General features: G+C 46.0%; 1 protein-coding gene across 1 annotated transcript in view; it reads right to left on the bottom strand.

The window, feature by feature from the left end:
* Nucleotides 1–21111, bottom strand: part of CACNA1B (calcium voltage-gated channel subunit alpha1 B) — a 253389-nt gene that overhangs the window by 66738 nt on the left and 165540 nt on the right. Inside the window, exons 18-23 of the mRNA XM_026049162.1 lie at nt 20328–20395; nt 16995–17101; nt 10933–10995; nt 3705–4526; nt 2262–2479; nt 358–478 (exon numbers count right to left, since the gene is read on the bottom strand). Of these exons, the coding sequence (XP_025904947.1) occupies nt 358–478; nt 2262–2479; nt 3705–4526; nt 10933–10995; nt 16995–17101; nt 20328–20395 (1399 nt within the window). The remainder of the gene's footprint in view (nt 1–357; nt 479–2261; nt 2480–3704; nt 4527–10932; nt 10996–16994; nt 17102–20327; nt 20396–21111) is intronic.

Genomic DNA, 21111 nt, shown 5'->3' with positions numbered 1-21111 from the left:
CATCAGAAATACTCCTTAGCTGGCAGCAGCCTTCTGCAACAATCTCTTTTCCATATTCTGAATTACATTGGGCATATTTTCTTTATTGATCTATAATTGAATGATTTCCTATGCGACCACCAGCAGGGCAATTAGAAAGAGTCTGCCTAAGTCAGACTCTTTTCCCTATACTGGCAATTTATTCCCATAGGATAGGTCAGCAGCATGGCAGCATCTGGTCTGCAACCTACATAGGCATTTATTTCATTTTCCAGTGTGTTTGACTGACAGAGATGAAGATCAAGCTAATGTTATTTCTCTGAATACTTACGCTTGAAGTACAAGTAAACCATAAGTAGCAATAGAGAGAGGACTTACGGATTTGTAGGACTTAAGATAAACATGGAACTGTAAGGCAGGATCGGTTTGGGCCCATTTTTTGTTAGGTCATCGACATCTTTCTTCTCCTCTGTTTTGCTTTCAAATTCCACGTTGTTCACTGTAATGTGAATTTCAGGAAAGAGAAATGAGAGAGAGAAAAAAAATGTATCCGCATCCTTCACACAGCAGGCTGCCTGCAACAGCTGGATGTGGAAAAAATGCAGCTGGGATAGAGAAGAGCTGCCTTGAATACATCGATTAAACACGATGAACAATCATTTGATTATTATCACAGCTATTTACAACCATGAGATATACGCTACAATTATATTGCTCCTTAACTGCTCCACTGATGAGCACTGTATCTGAAATGGCCAGGAAATGAAGATGCCCAGTGCAGATAAACACAGAAACCTTACATTTATTTACTCAAGAGCTGCCAAGCTGGAGATTGAAATCTGGTGCCAAGTATTGTAAATAATGAGGGAGAGAGGATCAGCTGGTGATCCAAGAAAAGAAAAGAGGCAGTAATCCTAATCAACCTCACAGTTCAAAACCCTTYCCCATAAAGTAGTAGAAGTGTTGCCTCTGGAGAGCAAATTCATAGGTAATCTTYGATAATTCCTGGTCTAAGAGGCTAAACTTCACAGCATCAGGAAAATGGGTATGGAAGGGGCTTCTTGGACCGCTGAATCCTGTGCCTACATACAGCACCTCACTTTTGGCACCGTTCCCCTTGTTATAAATGTGCCAAGCGTCATTTCACATTAGGTTTTTAACTTTTCTTGATCCCTCTAGTCTCCACCAAAATTCTGCTCTCATCAGGTTTAAGTGAAAATTTACTTAAGGTAATGATTAATATATAAGCAGGAAGACATTTTATGCTTGAAGTTCTTTTCTTCGACAGATATATACACTTGTCTATTAATTCATGGCACCTGGAATCAAAAAGCCACCCACTTGTAATAAGTTAGAGGCAGTTTTATTATTACTTTTCTACTTTGCAACAAAATGGTATTTCATTGCGAGTGAGTGACAGGTTCAATAAATCCCTTACTGTATCTCAAGCCAGATATATTAGAAATAGCCAGCAAAGAGAGATTCTGATAAATCATGACAGACAGGAACTCAGTACTGTAACAGAGTAAAATTGCCAAAAAAAGAAGGGGGGGGGAAAAAAAAAAAAGATAAATCTCATGTGGCTGTCAGAATACAATGGAAAAATACAAATATCTTATCTGTGCCTCGTGGGAAGCAGAGCCCTGACAGCTCCTGACTTGATGCAAACCTCTTGGGCTCRGCACTCCACCTCTGAGCAGCTCTCGAGGTTTCCTTACAGCAATGTTTGCACTGCCAGAGCGGCCTCAAGTTGACTCAGGGGCTGGATGCATTCCCAGAGTGTACGCAAGGCACATGTTGAGCATGGGCATAATCATCTTGGGACAGTCTGTAGAACCCATAAATCTACTCTGCTACAAGGCAGAGTATATAGCCCTAGAAAAGATGGAAAGGGTCATGACTCGTCTTCTGGGGAAGTTTTGTTGCTTATTTTGTTGCACAGCTCTTGCTTACTCAGCTTTGTTGTTCCTCCTTCTCTTTTACATAGTCTGGGTTAACTATGGGCTGACTATGGGCAAGAGCTAACAAGCTCTTGCTATCTCCAAGAGATCTCACCCAGTGTTTTCAAGACACACCAGGGGACCCTCACATTGGGTTCCTTCAAGCTGCATCATCTTTAGAACATACAGCAATACCAGGTCCCCACGGTCATCTCCTACAAGGATGCTGGAAGACAGGAGAGCTCACTGCCCAGTACTGGGGCCTGGATTTTTTTTTGTTTTTAAGATAGATCTCTCTTCTGGCTGCTTCACAGCAAATAGCAGGGAAACAACGGCACTCACTTGGTATGACAGTGGTTTCCCCCGGAGGGGCCGTGATAGTGACAGGGATGTTCACAGTGGTCGTCTTGTCCAGCGGTGGCTGAATCATCCGAGTCACGTTCTTCTGGTTGTCAGCATCTTCCGGCTGCTCCGGCACTTTCTGCAGATAGGTGCTGGGAAGAGTGTGCACAGGGACAACGCTCACACTGCCACTAGCCTCTATCTCACACTGATTCTCCCTGAAACACAGAAGCAGAGTTTAGTAAACATTACCTCAGCAGGTTTAAGAAAACACATGCAACCTGACACTCCAAGATGCTCTAGCTTTGGTTTCATAGGCTGTTTTCTACATTACAGTATTTCAACATTTCTACATATTTCTACATACCCACAAGCTGCAGGAAACTTTGCTGGTCATATCGTGTGTGATCTGTTCCCTCTGAGGGAATCTGGATCAACATTTAAGCACAGCATTAAGTGGATCTGTGCCACTGGAAGTAACTTTTCTTTATTTAATGAGACTCAGAAGTGGGGTTCATAAGTAAGGACGTGTCTTCCATCATCAGGTAGTTTCCGAATGAAGTCTGACATTACGCTACAAAATGTTTTACTGCAGGTTTATTCCAATTTAGTGATAAGCATTTCCAGTCCTAAACCACTCGATGTTAATGTAAGATGCTCAATAGCTGYTGCTTTCTACTCTAGCAGTGGCTTTATTACAGTGAGGAGGAAAGTGGAATTGTGCATAGGACCAACCTAAGCAATACACGAAGGGATCTGTAGTCCAGCTTAAAGGAAGATGATATGCACAGGAAAAAATAATATTCAATGCTCCTCAGCTACCTATGGTGACACATGCTCAATGCTAGGGAATCCTAAAGAGACTTCTTTACATCATTAACARAGCGGAAAAGGCAATATTTACTTATTAACTCTTCTAAAAGCTTCGTGGGTATTATTTTTCTCACTTGACTTAGGTAAGATTTAAACAGGACAGGACACAGCATTGTTTTCTATGGAAGAAGCCAATTCTATTGCAGTCGTGTGCTGTGACAACGGGAAATACAGCTTACAGACTCACAGCATAAAAACAGTAAGTCCAAAAGGGCTGTAAGCAAAGCTGGACAACATTAAAAAATATGCAAACACAAACTTCCTTTAGAGGATMCTCTAATGTGCATTTTACAGAAGATGGGGCAGACAGTCCTACCAGGTCTGTTGCCTTTTGCATCAAGAAACCTATTCTCTTTTTTTTTGAAACTCGAGCTATTCTACAGGCTGGCATGTACCACGGTCATCTTTAGGAGCCGCAGTCATCAGTGATTYAAACAAAATGGAGCAACTGCAGAGCTAGGCTGGGAGAAGCTCAAAGGAATGTCGGGAAGCACCGCTACAACACATGATTTGGGTTTGGTCCCTCTGAGCCGCTGCAGTGGCAGCTCTGGCCAGGCCACGCTCACTTACTTGGCCTGGTGATTGCGGTGCTCCTTCTCGCCGGCCTCCCCATCCTTCTCTCCATTCTCCTTCTCCACTGACTCATACGTGGACAGCGCTCTGCTCCTGAACCGGTGGCGTCTGTGGGGCTCCTCGCTGTTCTCTCCCTTGGAGCCGGGCTCCCCTTCGCGGTTCCCAGACCTCGATCCCCCCCGGTGCCGGGAGCGCCGCTCGCTCCTGGCCCCGTTGATGGTCCCGTTGCCCTCCTTGCCCTGCCGCTCGGCAGAGTGGCGGTGAGGCCGGTGCCTGCGATGCTCCTTCTCCGCACCTTCCTCCACYGAGCCCCGCCGGTGGTGCCTCTTTCCACCTTCCTGAGCCCGGCTGCGATCGCTTTTCCCTTCCTTGCTGCCTCCTTCCACCTCCTTGCTGCGGCTGCGGTGCTGCCGGTGCCGCTCCTCCTTGTGGTTGGCACCAGGCTCCCCGTTCTCATCCTTGGCCACATCCCCCTTCTCCTGCTCTGCCAACTTGTCCTTCTCCCGATGCCGGTGGTGCTTCCGGGGAGCCTCTGCACCCTCAGCAGGGCTGGTCTTGCTCGGCTCGGCTTCCTGCACGTCCCCGGGGCTCAGCTTGCTCAGGTTGTTCCTGCCCTCGCCCCGCGGCTCCACCACGAGAGGCCGGTCCAAATGGGTCTTCATGTCGGGCCGGATGTGCAGGGTGGTGGCGTAGCGCACGCGCTCCTCCGGGTCCAGCTCRTTGTACAGCGCCTCGCAGCTCGCGCGGAAGTTGTGCATCCGCATCTGGCTGGTCCTCTGCTCCCAAACAGACTTGGATTTGGAGGAGTTCTGCTGTTTGCTAGGGAGGGGAGGAAGAGGAAAAGTCAGCACCCAACTTTGCACGTATTTCTCCATGAAGTATTAAAAAAAAAAAAAAAAAAAAAAATTCAGCCAAGAGGGAATTAGAGGGTTGAATCAAAGAAAATACAGGAATGGAGAGAGAATGGCTGGCGGAAAACATGAACGGGGAAAGCCAGCAGGATCGTGTTAGTCTGTCCCACGCGCGGAGGCAGGCCCTGCAGTGCAGCTATCTTGATTTCTGCAGCGTGGGGCTCTCGCTTCAAAGCCTCATGTATGGGCTGGAGAGCCAAGTCACCGTTTACAAAAATCACACACAGCACAGCCAAAGCTTTCCAACAGCCTGCAAGGCTTCCCCCAGTCAACAGCACGTTTCTGCACACCTGGAAATGTCTGGATGAGCAGATTAGCAGGGAGCAAGAGGAGTCAGGAGCAGGGGGAATGAAACCCGGGTGCCCTGCCACCATCCCCTTACAGCCAAAATGAAGCGTCACTTTCCGAGCTGCAACTGCTGCGGAAGCTAATGGGAGAGGAGAGAGAGCTGTGAACTCAGGACATCTTTCCAAGGTGAGGATGGGCCATTCAGCCCAAACGTCACACGAATCTGGCAAAAGTACAAGCAAGAGAGACTCTTCTGGACATTGTGTAAAGGTCCCAGGGATGGGAGAACTCAGTGTGGATGCAGTTATCCCTTTCTATGACCTTCTTTTATGATGAGAATACCTCCACTGGCACAGCACTTGGCTTCCAACCACCAAACATCAATGGATCTCGCACCTAGTCACTACAGAAAGGGAAGCCGTTGTTCTTTCTTCCCAAATAATGTGAGTTAAATTCTGCTTTTGCATAAAATCAAAGGAAACCCACTGGCTTTGAGGGCGGAGTTCTAGCACCAGACTGGTTCAGGCTAGCACCTTTTTTCCTTAATGAAACTTTCCCTAGCCAAGGGAGGAAAAGCCTTTTCCTTCCACCGACTTGTTGACGTCTCTTCATCCKCCACGCGCAACGTTGGCCTCCGCAGAACGAGGAACATCGCGCGGGGCTCGCTCATCTCCAACCCTCAGAGTGCACCCAAAAGGCCACGGCCATTCCAGGCAGACGTGCTCTCCTTACGTGTTGTCTGGGCTCCCCCGCCAGCAGAAGGAAGCGGCTTGGTGCAGCGTGTCGGGGCTGTCACCGCGCGCGGGCCCCGTGGGAGCAGCGCTCGGATGGAGCCGTGTGACGCGGCGGGGGCTGTCGCCACGGGTTTGCATCGCGCCGCAACGCTACCGTGCATTTCCATTTCCCTTTGCTTTCCTGAGCACGCCGCTGGCTGCTCCTGATAAACAGGCAAAAACATACCGGAATGCTCCCCGCAGGTGGGACACGGGCACGCAGACACATGTGAAGATAGCTGAATTTACCTAGAAATCCAAGCGCACACTGCTAATCGTCAAGATTGAAAATCTAAGTCTTCTGTTCTCCCAAGGCACATCCTCGGTCAATTTTCCACCAAGTGCACCATTTACATCACGACAACGGATGACAAAAATCACTACTCTAAGCATAATTGATATCAAAAGATATTGGGGACATATCTTACGGTCCCACTCACCCAAAAAAAAAGAAAAAAAATAAAAATAAATAAAAATTTTAAAAAGTCATATGGAGAAGCCTCACTGAGGCTGTCCACAGGGGACCCAGCACAAGAGAGAAACATCCTCCTCAGAGCAAGAAGCGACGTGATGCTCCTGGTACCTGTTGAGGGTGTTTATTTTGCAAAACTTCCTTTTTTAAATAGGTCACTGAAACTACCTCAAGCTTCTCGGCATGGAGAGCTACCTGTGAGACATGCTTTACACTTACACAACTTCTGAAGGTGATTTCCTAAAGAAATAACAGTCACCCACTAGCTCTGGTCACCAACAAGCCAGAGGGCAGGAGGCCTGAAGCAATGACTTAATCCTTTTTCCTTTTCTTTATGAAAAGACAGACACCTCCAAAACAAATCACCATACATAAAGTGCAGCAAAAACACAATGAGGAAAATGTGAGGCTTGCCTGCAAGCTCATCATACTCAAACCAGCCAAGGACCTCAGAAGCAACTGTCAGTGCACATCAGGTTGTGAGCAGTAGATGGAAGTAAAGCATTAGTGCAGGTTGGAGCCTCTGGGGACAACCTTGAGGTTTTTTCAGAGCAGAAGTGGCAGCAACTGGAGGGAATGTGCCATATACTTGTCCAACTAGATTTATCTGCCTCTTGCTTTCTGCAAGTCCTACAAGTTTCTGCAAGTTCTCACAGCAGCTGAACACGGACCTATCTTCTCTCCTGTTGCTCTGCTGCAACTGTCAGGGCAGCTTATTCCAGAAAGGAAAGTACATTTTTATCCATATTATAATCTTAGGGTGCGCCTTAATGATTAAAGGTTTTGCTAACCTAACCTTTTAAAACATTGCTTTACTTAATGGCAAGTTGCTTCCCAAAGCTACTGTTTTAATAAGCTACATAAAGGCAATCACTAGAAGATTGCTTTAATAAATAATGAAGGAAAATGGACTATAAGCATAATAATTTGATGTTAAGATAGCTACATATTGGCTTATGGGTATGAAGGAGTACGTACAGATCACAAATGAAAGGAAATTCTTTGTTAAAAAAATTTTTCAATCCAAATTCAAATTTTCTGTGTATAAATTCGGAGAGATTTTCTTCAACCTTCCACTTGGAAAATCTATATTAAATATTATAGTTTAGAATACAGACACAGAACTTTTTTTCCCCATCGAAAAGAATTGTTTGCGAAACAATTTTGTTTTAGATGAACTCACCGCTGGCATCTAAGTTTGTTTTGCAAATGACCCCTGCGAACTGCAGCTTGCTTTAGCACCTTTCCTTCTTTACGAGCTGTTTCCTGCCTGACCTGGAACCTCGGATGCCCTGTGCTCCCCGCTCAGCTGATATAGCCACATTCATCACAGCATTCATCACATCGCTGGGACCAAGCACCATCATTAAAAGCACTGTCCAGTTTCTTCCAGGATTATTCTGGAATGCGAACGTTGCATTAGAATTTTTGATATTTCATCTTCTTAGAAGAAAAACATTTTCTTTTCATAAAGCTGCTCCTGATTTCCTGTAGACTAGAAACTCTGAGTTTGGAACGTGCTTTAATTCCAACACAGCACAAGCCTCACATCACCCTCGCTACTGACATCTGRACTGTCTTTCAATCTGTCATGGGTGGCAACCTCTTAGACCAGGAAAGTTCACAAAACACAACCCTCTGAATCTTTCAGTATTATTCTCATATGGAATTCTCCATTTGGAGAATTCTCCAAACCTGCTCTTTTAGACAGCACAGCGAAACACGAGTATAACCACATCGCTGGCCTAATTCACCTAACAACATCTAGATTAACCTCAGTAGTGGCCACCTCAGTGCTGGCCAGTGACAGGACAAGGGGCAGTGGGCACAAGTTGGGCAATGGGTACTACAGTGCAGTAGCTGATACCTCTGGGTCCTATTACAAACAATAAACAACAGCAACACAAAGGAAAACACAAGTGAGTAGTAAAAGCATCGCTTTGGATTCAAGCTCCTACTACAATATAGCAGAGATATGTGTCGAAGTCCAACTTCTCCAACAACTGTACGTCATAGACGTCTGAAGGTGAATGTTAAATCTCAAAATACAATTTGAGTATTAAAAAATGCAACATAATTACTTAACTGTGTTATCACCTATATGCCTACAAATTAATTGCAGATCTTCCCAATTTTTATTTTACATAAATACTGATTTCCTTAAAGAACTAGAGCAGATCTGTATACACTTAATTACCTCCTCTCACCAAGTTAAAAATGGATTTCATACTGTTTGCAAAGCTTGATTTTTTTAACAGCACAAAAGTTTGGAATTAACAGCAGACTCACCTGGACTTTTTTTTTTTTTCTCTCTCTCTCTCTCTCTTTCTCCTCAAAGTTAGCTCAGGTTCTTTTGCCCAAAGTGTTTCACCAAATTAGAAAATTTTAAAAATCCTTTAAAAAATAATCAAAGGAAGAATATGGAAGAAAACCTCCTGTCTGTAAAAAGATTTTTGAATATGTCTTGTTCTTTCAGAAGGTATAGACTTGCAGCTCCTGGTTCTTACTGATATTAAAGGCGTAAGACCTTTTATGCTGCTTAAGTAATCTAAAGGAGAAAAAGGATTTTTTTTTCATTTTTAAAAGCTCTTTTAGATGACTATACTGTTGTTCAACCTTTATCTTCACACAAAAAATAGATCACTTATCTATCCAGTGTAATTACAGCAAYAGGTTTCAAAGCGGGTAGAATCAGAGGGACATAAAGGCATCGTGATCTGTACTAATAYGCCCCCAAGGAAAGGGGGTCTGTAGCACCCGCATGTACCAAAGAGAGGTTGTTCCAACTCATCTATTTTAATGTACAACAAAAATCCCCCACATTTCTAACCACGCCATTTTATTATTTTGCTGAAGAAACGCTCTGCAGATCTGCACAGAGAGGAAAATGGACACACTGCTCGAGTGTCAGACCTGGCCCTTCTTTTTCATGGCAAGGACCGTATCATAAATTGCTTCCTAGACAGGGCACAGAGATGCCAAAGAGGGTGTGAAGTATATTTGCATCTGTTATCAAGGTCCTCCCAGATGATGTTTACATCTCCAGAGATGTAAAGTGGCTTCACATAGAAAGCAATGAGTTTTAATCAATTTGAGCAATTTGACAGTGTGGAGCTGGGACAATAAAACACGGGGAAAAAAATTTTGCCCTTGACCAGCACAGATATACTGAGAAATACCCTAACATAGGCAAAAGGGGGGTTGTTGGCGCTGGGGTGTTTGTTTAGTTTTGGTACAAATTACTGTGTTCAGGTAATGGAGGCATCAGCAAAGCGTCTTTCTGAGACACATTGTACCRGTGAGGAGCTCACAACGGACCTCAATGGCAAATGCCTCTAGATGCGGGCAAATCCTGCGTCCAACGGGAGTTTGGTTCCACATTGTTTAAATCCATCTTTTTAAATGGCAGCTCTTTCTCTGGAGGATTGGAAAAGCCTTGGTCCAGTCTGTGACCTGAATTTTCAGTGGCCTAATCCTGGCAGTTGGGAGCTCAGAAATGGCATCTCAGACTGGCGTAACTCTCCCAGTCAAATGTCACACACGGCCACTTTGCATCTGCTCTGGCCAGCAGCAGAAAGTCCATTTTTGGTCACAGAAACTAAATTAGCACATATCCTAATCAAATTTAGCTAATTAGCACGTGTTCTAATCAAATGTTCTTAATGCAGTGATGCCCTGGATGCAGCCAGACCAAGGACCCCCCCAAAACACCCCAGGACCTGGGAGCAAGGAAGGCAGGAAGCTGGTGGGAATCCTCCTGGCTTCTCCGTGCCTTCACACGCTGCATCCCGCTGTGGTGCACACAAGGACAAACCCACGCAAGCTTGAATTGCACTTACTTGTCTCTCCAAAAGCATTAAAGAAGAAAGATAACGTCAAGTGGAAAAAGCATAAACTCAGGGCAGAAGCGCTAAGATGGGCTGATGACAAGCTGATGACAAATTTTGCTGTATTAGTTGGCAGAGAACAATGGTATTTTCTACAAACCTGCACTGCTGTCAAATCACGCTCGTGATTCACAGCAAAGCCAGCAAGATTGGTTTGCTAGAAAGTGTGCGAAGAGAGTGGAAGGTAGAGCACCATGTTCACCAAGGGTACATAGGAGCTTGCCGAGTGCCTCATTTCCCAGGGGAATCTGGTAGCTTTAGGCTCCAGCTCAGGACGTTCACAGAGCACAAGCATAATCAGTGCTTTTCTGAGTTTAAATTTCCCAAGGATATTTATAAAGAGTTTTCAAATTTTATCTCCTTAGGCCTCGTTTCCAGAATTCAGAGCCTCTTAAAGCCCTCCTCCAGCTTACATTTAAAGAGTGCACTCGTGGTGGGGCCCCTTCTCCTATTGAACCATTAAGTGCAAACACCGGTGGAACATCGAAGCCGTTAGCCCAGTGCACAATAAACACACAACAAAAATACTGCTGAGAACAAGACAAACCACCAAATGAGGGCAAAAGGAAAACATTAAGGAGGAACAAAATAAAACTGTGGGGAGGACAAGAGAAAGGATAACAAAGGAAGGAAGGGGGTAAATTACCACAGTCAATGTGCAAAACACTACAGAGTTGCTCACGATCAAATCACAAGCATTTTATGGCAATGTTGCACACCTTCCAGTTCTTCCACAGTATGTTGGTCTGGAGGCTTTCCACAATGATGGGAATGATTTGGGGAAAGAACAAGGGGGAGTGAAGGCACCAGGGAAAGGGAAGGAAGGAGGTTTATAAATATAGMGATAGGTATCATAAATCCATTTACTGAATATCGTAACAGAGAGCAACTCACGGTGAATTTACGCTGGAGACTGACGAGCTGCGAGATACAGTACCTCGAGTTTGCTTTACAAAACTGCACATGCAAAAACAAACAAACAAAAAAAAAAGAAAACAAAAGGTGAGAAAAAAAAAGGAGAGAAGAGAAACTATAAAAGACATCGGGAGGAGACTCATACAGGTTGTGTCCTATTGAATGCAGACTGCAGCGTGCATCTCGGGAGGAGACCCAGGCAAGCTTCAGGAAGTGTGGAAGCCACAGACACACCATCTTCTGGTTAACAGGAAGACAACCAAGGAATCAAAACGGAACCAAAAGGGAAACAAATCAAAGGGTGAACCAAAAGCCACAGGATGATATCAACACTTTATGCCTCCAGGTGCCATACTCACACAGYGGAATCGTCGGCAGCAGCCACCTCTAGGACCTCAGGGAGGAGGTCTTTGTAGCAGAGCTGCTGCTGCTCTTACAGCGTGCTGTAAATCATTACTCCAGGGTGGGAGAAGGATGCGAGGCCGCCGATTCCGGGACACGGATGCAGCAGCCTGTGYGTGGAGCCRCTGCAGGGACCCGGGCCATGCCCGRGGCACCAGGGTCCCCCCGGTCCCGGCGGCTGCTCCCTGCTCCCTCCTGCCTCCGGTCATCCTCGGAGGCACCTACCTCTCACCTTGGGCTCGGGCTGCACCTCCGCTCACCCATCTCTGCAGGCTCTCCATGCCCAACACCCAGAGCTCTGCAGCCCGGGCACCGGAGCGCACTTAAATAAAGGCGCTTGTTTCCGTCCACACGTGAGTTTGTAGATTCTCCTCCATTTCAGTGCGTGTTTGTATAAGCGTCRTCATATGTGGGGGGTGCTAAATACAGAAGGATTTAAATTAAACTGAAAAAGGGGTTATTTTTCCTTTGGCAGGAAATCTACAGAAAACTAGGACTCTAAATACCTTGGTAGATCTTGTCTTGAGGTGCTAATTTTCTCATAAGTATAAACAACAATTTTTATAAGTGTACATCATTTGCAGAACACATCAAAAAATGCTGAAAATAAAATCCCTTCATGTCCTAAATTTGCCTTTTCAGTTTAAACATATATAAAAATGTTTCAGTTCAACAAACCAGAAGGTCCAGTTAATATCTATTGTTCCTCGGATATCGTGTCAGCTTTAATTATACATAGGCTTTGGATGTAACTTCATTAAAATTAACAAAATACTCTGAACAAAGATGTGGGCCCAGATAAAGGACACAACATGACTATGTAGAGGCCAAGACACCTGGAACATATATACGGAAAATTAGGAAARGCATTTTCAAAAGCTTTGCTTGAGCAAATAGTTTGCTGGACACCCATGTAAAGAATTCTAATCTGCTCGTTTGCCAGTGAAATCGTTGCTTCCAGGTTGCTCAGGCTGGGGACCCCTCTACTTCCTTGCTGGAACCCCCAGGCTGACAGCAAGTGATGACCACACCAATGCCTCAAGGATAACTGAAATTACTTGGACAAACCACGCATAAAAACTGCGATGGAGGAGAATGTACAGGGCTGGCCTCATTTACCTGAGATTCAGGTTCAGTATTTTGCAACGGCACTGGGGAAATTTGGCTTTTAGTTGCTGAAAGCAGACCTCAGCTTGCCTTGGCGGAAGATTAAATGATCCTTTGCACTTGTGCTTGCCTCGGTGGGTGCAATACAAGGAGACCACACTATGACCCTGCCAAGCTCAAGCTGGCCAGACAGCACTGTGCAAACACTGCAGGGTCATTGCTGTTCTCACTGCTGGAGTCTCCTTTCCTGAAAGCGTTCCCAAGTAAATCCTCACAGGAACTGCAGATCTTAACCCCAGGAAGCAAAAGCAACCTCCTTTGGCAAACCAAAACAACAGAAGCATTTGAGCTTTGCGTGGCGCTACTTACCRTCCAAGAGGGAGAACAAGAGAGTGCCTGTGTGTCTGAGTTGCCGTTACACCAATGGCAAAGGCAAAAACAGGTAAGCTAACAGGAAGACTCACAGCACCTCACACATCAACACACTCGAAGGGAAAAAAGGGAAGCAGTCACAAGCCAGCAAGATAAAAAGAACACCTTCTAGTCTACACCATCAAACACGGCACTATGTGCTAGGTGTTCAGGCATACCTCTTGCTGGGTTCTGTTGGGTACCGACAGCCCAACAGGGATTTTAAAACAGATCATGGTATTCCCAAGACAAAAGGAAAATATGGAACCTCTGAGATAAAGTCCTTGAGAAACAGAGCGACTCCCACCCTTGATCCCCAAACCTGTACAAAAGGGACAGCCGCCTCACATGTCATTATGAAGGGATATGCTACCTATACTTGCAGTTGGTCAACTTGGGTTAACAGGAGTGCAGCCACTCCTTTAAAAAGTAATTTGCTTTGAACAACCATGTGAGTGACCAGCAAAAAATCAGTCAGGGCCTGGAGAGACAGAGGTCTTTAGAGGCTGGAAGACCTTGGAATTGGGTGCACCTTTAAAATGATGGATGTGGTCAATCCTGTAACAGTGTTCAGTGCTGGTGCACACGCTGCATGAACTGTCTCTGCCACAACTGCCACGTCTGGAATTTCTCCTTCCATACAGAACTCATACTTTATATCTACGCTTAAACCATTTCTTCGGTCTCTCAAAGCTATAACCCATTCTTGAATAGAATCCAAAAAAATCTCAAAAGCAACAAAACCGAAAAGCTTCATTCAGCCTGTCTTAGGCATAACTACTTACCAGGTTCCTGCAAATTTAGTGTTGGATTGCTGCTGTGATGGCTGTTCTGCGACACTGTCTAAGGGGAGCTGGGGAGGGGCCGCGGGACAGGACAGCGGCGTTGGGCGGCGKGCGGGCGGGCGCGGGGAGCGCCGGGCTGGGGCCCGGGCAGCGCCGCTCGCCGCTCCGCAGCCCCGCTCCGTGCGGAGCGCAGCCCCTTTTGTACACGGCATCGGCGCAGCTCCGGCCGCAGAGGAGGAGGGGGGCCAGGGCTGCAGTGCTGCCCCCCCGGCTGTCGCCCACCCGGGCGGGCTCGGCCCYGCGCTCCCACAGCCCGACCAGCCTCCTGCCCCCTGCTCCACTGCGGCCGCCAAGGAGCTGCACCAATGCTTGGCTCTGAAGACCCCCTCGCTCGGCACCGTCGCCCCGTTCAGGAGGCTCTGAGTGTTCGGAGGGTTGTACGAAACAGAGGGGCTTAAAAACAACGCTGGGCAAGCTGGAACAAACCCAGAAACTCACCTCCAGAAACAACAAAGCAAGGAAAACGCTAAACAGAAAACAAAGATCACAAAAATAAGAATGAAACAATGGGCTAAAATTAAAATGCAATAACATACGTTAAACAAATATTTTGCTTTAAACCAAACGCTGTAACCACGGCAAAACCAGCCTAGCGTTTAACCCTGAACATCACAAAGCAAAAGGCCCCTTCAGGATAGAGTTCACCAGGTGAAAAAGCAAACTGTGGTCAGACCAATGTGTCTATGCAGGTCCCTTCGGAGGAGGAGAAGACAAACCACGGGAGTCCTGGGAGACTGATGAAGTGGAGCTGCAAGCCAAGTGCAGGCAGGGTATTACAACGGGGCACTGGGAGTCAGCCCCAAGACAGATGATACCTTGACTCCGCTGCAATAATCAATACATCATTAAAACACATCTCGATGTCAGAGCAGCGTTCCACCAGCGCAGCATTTCACCATGGGGCAATTCTGGGCTCACGCTGCAGCCTATTGCACGTGCGAATAGGAAGGAACATTTCAGGTCCTCCAAAGAGGCCGACACACAAAATAAATAACCATTTTTTTAGGCCAAGGAAATTACATTTTGCAAATGACGCAATAAATTGAAYGTTTCCTGGAGCTCGGCCAGTACGAGGGGCTGCAGTGGCACAGAGAACGCGGAGGCCCAGAGTGCACAAAGCAAGCAGGAGCACCAGAGACGTCACAGRGGTGGCAGAGCACGAGGGGCTGAGCTGAGCTGAGCGCAGCATTCGGGGAAGATAAATTCCCGCTCCTTAGTACAGTCCTGACGAGATAAATGAGCCAAGCTGCAAGTGCAGCACCTCACCCTCCGACCTGAGCTACCCAACCCGCTCCCTGCTGSCTTCATCACCTCTGCAAGAGGCGGACACACGTCCTGGGCACCGAGGAAACGCAAGTCATGGAGCTCGCCCCTTCCTCCTGACACTGAAAGATTGATTTTGATTGACAAGAGTCAAACAATTTTGATGTTGCAAATCTAAAAGCTATAGCAGGTAAGCCCTGCTGAGTTCTCATTATGGACAAATCTACCTGTTAAACGGCTCGCTTTGGCACCTTTCATTAAACATCTTCTGGATCATCAGCCAGCCACTCATGCACCCATTTGGCCCTCTCAACACACCTGATTTCTCTCCTGCTCTCCCTTTATGTCTTTTTCCATTTGGTCACAAGTCCACTGATTTTTTYGCATTTCCTTCCATGCTAAGGCCCCTCCATGCCTTGCTAGGGACCTTGAAGGCATCTGCGATGCCGTAAAGCAGAGCCAGGAGGAGGCAACGAGGCAGGAGCTAAACTATGGCCTCCCACATTGCACGCAGGACCTTGCCACTGACAGTAAGTGCAGAAACAACTGACCGCGTTTTGGAACGGGTTCATTTGTAAGCCCAGTTACCTGTACCAACGAGGCAGGTGGGGATCTGGACAGACGCCGTCTGAGGCACAATAAGAGATCCACAATTTTGTACTCATTTTCAAATGGGATTATAAATCTGGGCCTGTGATACTCAAAACCAGGTGAAGGTCAGGTGAGAAATCATGGAATAAGGTTATTCTTGGCTTCTTTGAAATGGATTTTCTGATTTCTAACCAATTCGCATATGCAATATATTTTCATTAAAAAAAAACGGAAGAAAGTGAGCACCACTATCTTGCATTTTAAAATAACAAAACCATTATCTGCTTCATCAAAGAACAAGACCAAATGAGTTCTTTCTGAGACAGGACTGGAAATCCTTGTAAGAAAAAGTTTACAGTGAAACTCAACACACAAACCTGGCACAGACAGGAGCTTATTAAAGCAATAATTGCAAAATACAGCGCTAAAATAATAAAATGGCTGWCAAATATTATTCTTTATCCTCCACATGTAGCAAATGGACTCCATTTGGTCCACTGTCCAGCAGCCCTCAGCAAAACGCAGGACTTAATTTTTAGTCTCAATTGTCCTGATACTCTATCTCCCGAAAAGAACCTTCAAAAGAACATGCTTCACCAATGAAGCACTCGAGGGCAGGCAGCTTTCAAACACAGGGCCCATAATCCCACACAGGCAGAACTTGCTTTGATCAGCATTTCCAGCAATACCTGGACAAGTATTTCCACCTACGTACAGATGATTCCCACCAGCTTAGAACAAGATATGTGAAAAGGCGAGCACGAAAGGAACATTTTTGAGGCATTCTTCCAAAGTGGTAGTACAGAATCTATGCACGTGTCCATATCTGTGCAGTGAAAATGTACTTRAAAATTCCAGTTGGTCCAAAATGATGTTTCTAAGAGAAAACCAGCAACTGTTCACCTATGCTACACCTTTTTTCATCCTAAAACACTTTCAGAAAGCCAAGAATGAACATTCAAGCCATTCTTTTCAATATGGTGTTCTCTAAGCAGAGATTCCTAAACAATATTTCTTAATTTATCTTAAACAGTTCTCTGAGCAGAGATTATTAAACAATACTCAATGTTGTAAACACACACCTCTCAAAATTGAGAAATCCAAAGCGAAATGCTGACCCTTCACCTGGTGAAATCTATCCTAGGACACTTTTTAGTCCTTCTAAAACACAGTTTTTCATAGCAAGGCAGAAGATGATATTACAAACAAACAAAGCAAAATTTAAGAAGTACTTAATTAAAAACACAGTTAAGTGATCAGCACCAGAGTATTCAGTCAACTTAAAGGCCAGTCAGTCACAGGGACAGTATAAAGTGCCTTACAGAGTACTATGCAATGCTACAGCTGAACAGACATACACCAACACCGAAAAACAGAAAAAAACAATGACAAAGTTGCCCCAAAATAAAAGGCAATGCTTACGCGGCTATGGAAATGTTAGCTGCAGACATGGGGCTGACTTCTGCCACCTCCTTGGCCTTCTGCAGGGCTAGCTTTTGATTTGTAGCTTCTTCCATCTCCTCTTCATCCTGTTAAAGGAAACCAAGACAAATCACAGCATGCATCACACAAGGATGGATCTTGACTGGACCTCGTCAAAGGCAAGGTGCGTGCGGTGCCGCTCTGTGCTGCAGAACCTCTGGAAACCCAGCCGGCCCTTCCGTAGGGTCTTGCTGCCATCAGCAGCTGGTTGAGAGGAGAAACACAAGGTCTGCTGCATCTTCCTGCCTGTCGGGGCTCCCTCTGCTCGCAGGGATCACCTCTTACCACTCGCGCTGACCCAGGAGACTGCGGCACAGCAGGGACCAAAGGGACACCAAGTCCAACTTCTCCAGGGTAGAGGGAAGCCTAATCATCTCGGGGACTTTTATGTGCACATAAAAGCATCCAAAGACCTGCATCATGCTGAAACCTATGGGCATGGACTCCCAGTGCCTTCCCGACTTCTGGTCAGAGCAACTTGATAAAACAGTAGGTCCAATGAACAGCCAAGGATCTGATGGATCCCACCATACCAGCTTTACCCTGTATATTTTTCAGCTGCAACAACATAGAAGTATTGGGTGAAAGCAGAAAAGAGAAGCTGTATTAAAGTGCTGATCAGAAAGGTGGTTGCACTCAGGGCCTCTGCATAACCCACAGCTCACAGATGAGGATTTTTAACCTCCGTTGACATCGCAAGTCCCCACCAAGCAGAATTGTGATTTATTTTCTCCTCCCTGGTGTACATTCAGAGGAATAACTCACTCCTGCTCCACACTGTGTGATTTTATACTGCCTTCCCTGTGACTGTCGGCAGTCTCCAGGGACAGGAGGACGTACCCTGCCTTCAGCAGGCACCCTAGCCAATTCAGGATGGTCAGGGCTTCCCCAGTCACCCTGAGATGATTTACGTGCCAGTTCAATCAGGACACAGGACAAGGCGCTCTTTGACATCAGAGACATCCCAGGACTGCCAGTGGAGAGAAGACTTCACAAGCAGAGTTTTGGGACAGCTTTAGATCCTTCCTGAATAAGCAGACCAGCAGGAAATGATGGGAAAAGGGAGAGCTTTTCCAATGACTTGGAATCCAAAGGGACTCGGGAAGATCTAGGAAACCACTGGAAGCAAAGCTGGGGGAGTTTAAGTCATTCACAAGTTGGCACTAGCAGAGAAGGGAGTCAGAGGGACCTGGGGAGGGAGGCAGGGGGAGAGGGGCGGCAGAAGAATGGATTCTTCACGTACACTCAAAGCAAAGCAGGTTTTTGTTGTCTCCTCATCCTCACCTTCCCAAATGAGTCATTCCAAAGTACTGCTGAGCTTTGTAAGAGCCGTAAGATGATACAGGTTAAATTAAATATAGTTACAATTCTAATACTTCCCATTACGGCCACAAGGCCCAGCTAGAACTACCAAGAAATGTCTGACTGTTAGGATACATTAAGTCCTGTTGTACATCCAAAACTAGTAATGCTGATCAAAATGCTCCAGACACGAAGGTCAGYTGGAAAACTTTGTCTTTCCAAAACAGGAGCAGTTCCAGGCTGCTTATAGTTTTCCCATAGTATCCGCAGTGCTGATCTTGATTAGTTTTACAGCATAAGTGTCAAGAAAGTCTCCTGAGATCAGCCGACTCCAGAGTAACTTAATTATATCCCCAGGCCCTTTTGATTTTTTCACGATCATATTTACTTAGCAATAAATCCCTCAATTCATCAGGTATGCTATATAATTGAATTAATTTTATCTATTTTTCCTCTTCTTTTGAGAGCCCCAGTGATTTGGGGGAGGGGCATCATGAAGAAAATTAAAGTAAAAAAAAAAAAAGAGTTTCAGAAGCAGCTTTGTGATTTGGCAATGCTGCTGAATCCATCAATATTTAATTATACTTTAAAAACATCCACAGTCAGGTTTCTAACCATCCCAGTCAGCTGTTGAAATATTCAGAAAGGAGCATTAAGCATTAAAAGGATTAAGAAGTCGGACGAGCTTCATTCTTCCAACAATCTGTGCTGGGCGCAGGGAAGGGCTGCCCACGGATCTCCTGCTAAGGAGGGCTAAGAAGATGCGTTCCTCCAAGGCAGAGACCTCTGCAGCCTCCAGAAGGCAGGGAAAGGGCTGAGCATCTCCACCAGTTCCAGCCAGGGAAAGCAGCCCGAGTATTAAGCACATGGTTGGGGGACCCATGAGCTGGCACTAATGCTCTAAGCACATGGTTGGAGGACCTCCTTCCCTACAAGGAGAAGCCAAGGCAACGTTTATGAAGGATGAACCCTAAGATGGACACAATGCTCTTTTTCARTCTAGCAGGTCACCATAACTGACAGCAACTGCACAGGCAAAACCACCATAWAGGAATATTTTTATCTGTATGGTGAGAACAAGCCAGAAATACACAAACAAAATCGGATGCAGCCTCATAACCATGACACATTCTACGAAAGGTCAAAAGCATGTAGTAATATGAACAGAAACTGCAGGATCTGGGGTCGTTCCTGCGCAGTATTTGGCTTGTACAGTTTTTCTCCGTAAGGAATGCTCCAGCCTAAACCTGAGCACACATCAAAGCGACACCAGCGCAGCCTCTGTCAGAGCCCAGCTTCCCGCTCGGCTGTGCCTGGCGTCTCCCACCTGGGGAGAGGCAGGAAGGTTCCAGCATCTTGACTGAAATTTCACAAAATCCTCTTCAGCCTCTTCAAGCTRTTTTCCATAGGGCTGATTGCAGAATTGTAATTCTTTGATTCATCCCGAAACTCAGCAAGGTACAAAGCATTAGCATGAAACAGCAGAAGCAGCAATACAACACCTGCATTTCCTCTCTCCTAAGCTTCAAATACTGAATCAGCCAAAAGAGCAGCCAGATGTTTTGCCTCCACTCTTGAAAACCACAAATGCTGCTGGAGTTGCACACTAGAGCAACTTGGAAAATGCCCTCTACCCACTCCATGATAAAAAGGAGCTGAGGAATATGAGATGGTTCATGGAGACCAGCCTCTGTAACGAAGCCAAAGTGAACGAGAGTAAGCTCCAAGTCCCCACCAAAGGACTCTGCAATGCCAGCTGCTATCCAGGTACGGCATGAACAGCCTCTTTAGGAAAGCAGAGTGTCGGAAGGGACAGGTCGGGGACGCTGCAGATCCAGCAGCTGTGCTCCAAGCCCGTGGGCATTTGGGGAGGTGAGGGAGGGATGTGAGAAACCCCAGGCACCATGGGAGAAGGGAGACAACATGCCGCAGCACATGGGAAAGTTTGAAAAACAGTCATCTTATACATACCTTGGTGAGCTCTTGTGCATTTGCCAGGTTGTCAACAGCAATAGCTAAGAAGACGTTCAGAAGCGTATCTTTGGAGGAGCAGCTAAGGAAAAGTTTCCATACAGCAAACACACTAAAACACACTAAATTTTATGCTGCCAGTACTCTTCCTCACACACTTAAAATCTCCGTACGCTGAGCAGACAGGCTTCACAGTACTACAGGTGCAACTGATATGGGATCCCTGGGATCATGCACAAGCCCCTGCTCCACCCCTGCAGGAAATCCTCACCCATGCCCACGCAGACACCAGATTCTTGCCACCTGCTTTCCCCTCTTAGGGATGAGCAACAGCCCCTGAGAACCCAGTCATGTCAATAACAACATTAGCACAACATAAATATACAGCTATATAAAAGCACTTGTTTGGGGGAAAAAAAATAGGCTTGTGTCAGTGCTGAGTTACACACCAGYGGGGGGAAATTCTCCTGACTTATCCAAGTCAGCATGACCATTAGATCACTGCTGCCATGCCCTCCTGAATCCTGCGGTGTCACACAGAGCACGACGGCAGAAGAGCCTGGTAGCTCTTCTAACTGGCTGCTAGGGCCAGACAAGCTTTGCTGGGAAGCAGGCTGCTAGGCCAGACCTAATCGCACCTTAGTCCAGCAGTACAAATGCCTATGCCCACACCAGCTKGAATTTCTCTGTATAATTGCGTTATATTCTTAAGACATAAAATTTCCCTACAGTTATTAGTTCATTTATTATTTTCATTCTAGGCCCTTAATGATTTCAGCTATTA

Source organism: Nothoprocta perdicaria, unplaced genomic scaffold (assembly GCF_003342845.1).
Source record: "Nothoprocta perdicaria isolate Ctin4 unplaced genomic scaffold, notPer1 scaffold_6, whole genome shotgun sequence".
NCBI lineage: Eukaryota > Metazoa > Chordata > Aves > Tinamiformes > Tinamidae > Nothoprocta > Nothoprocta perdicaria.
The sequence above is the reverse complement of the archived record's forward strand: the minus strand, read 5'-3'. Positions and strand labels throughout refer to the sequence as shown.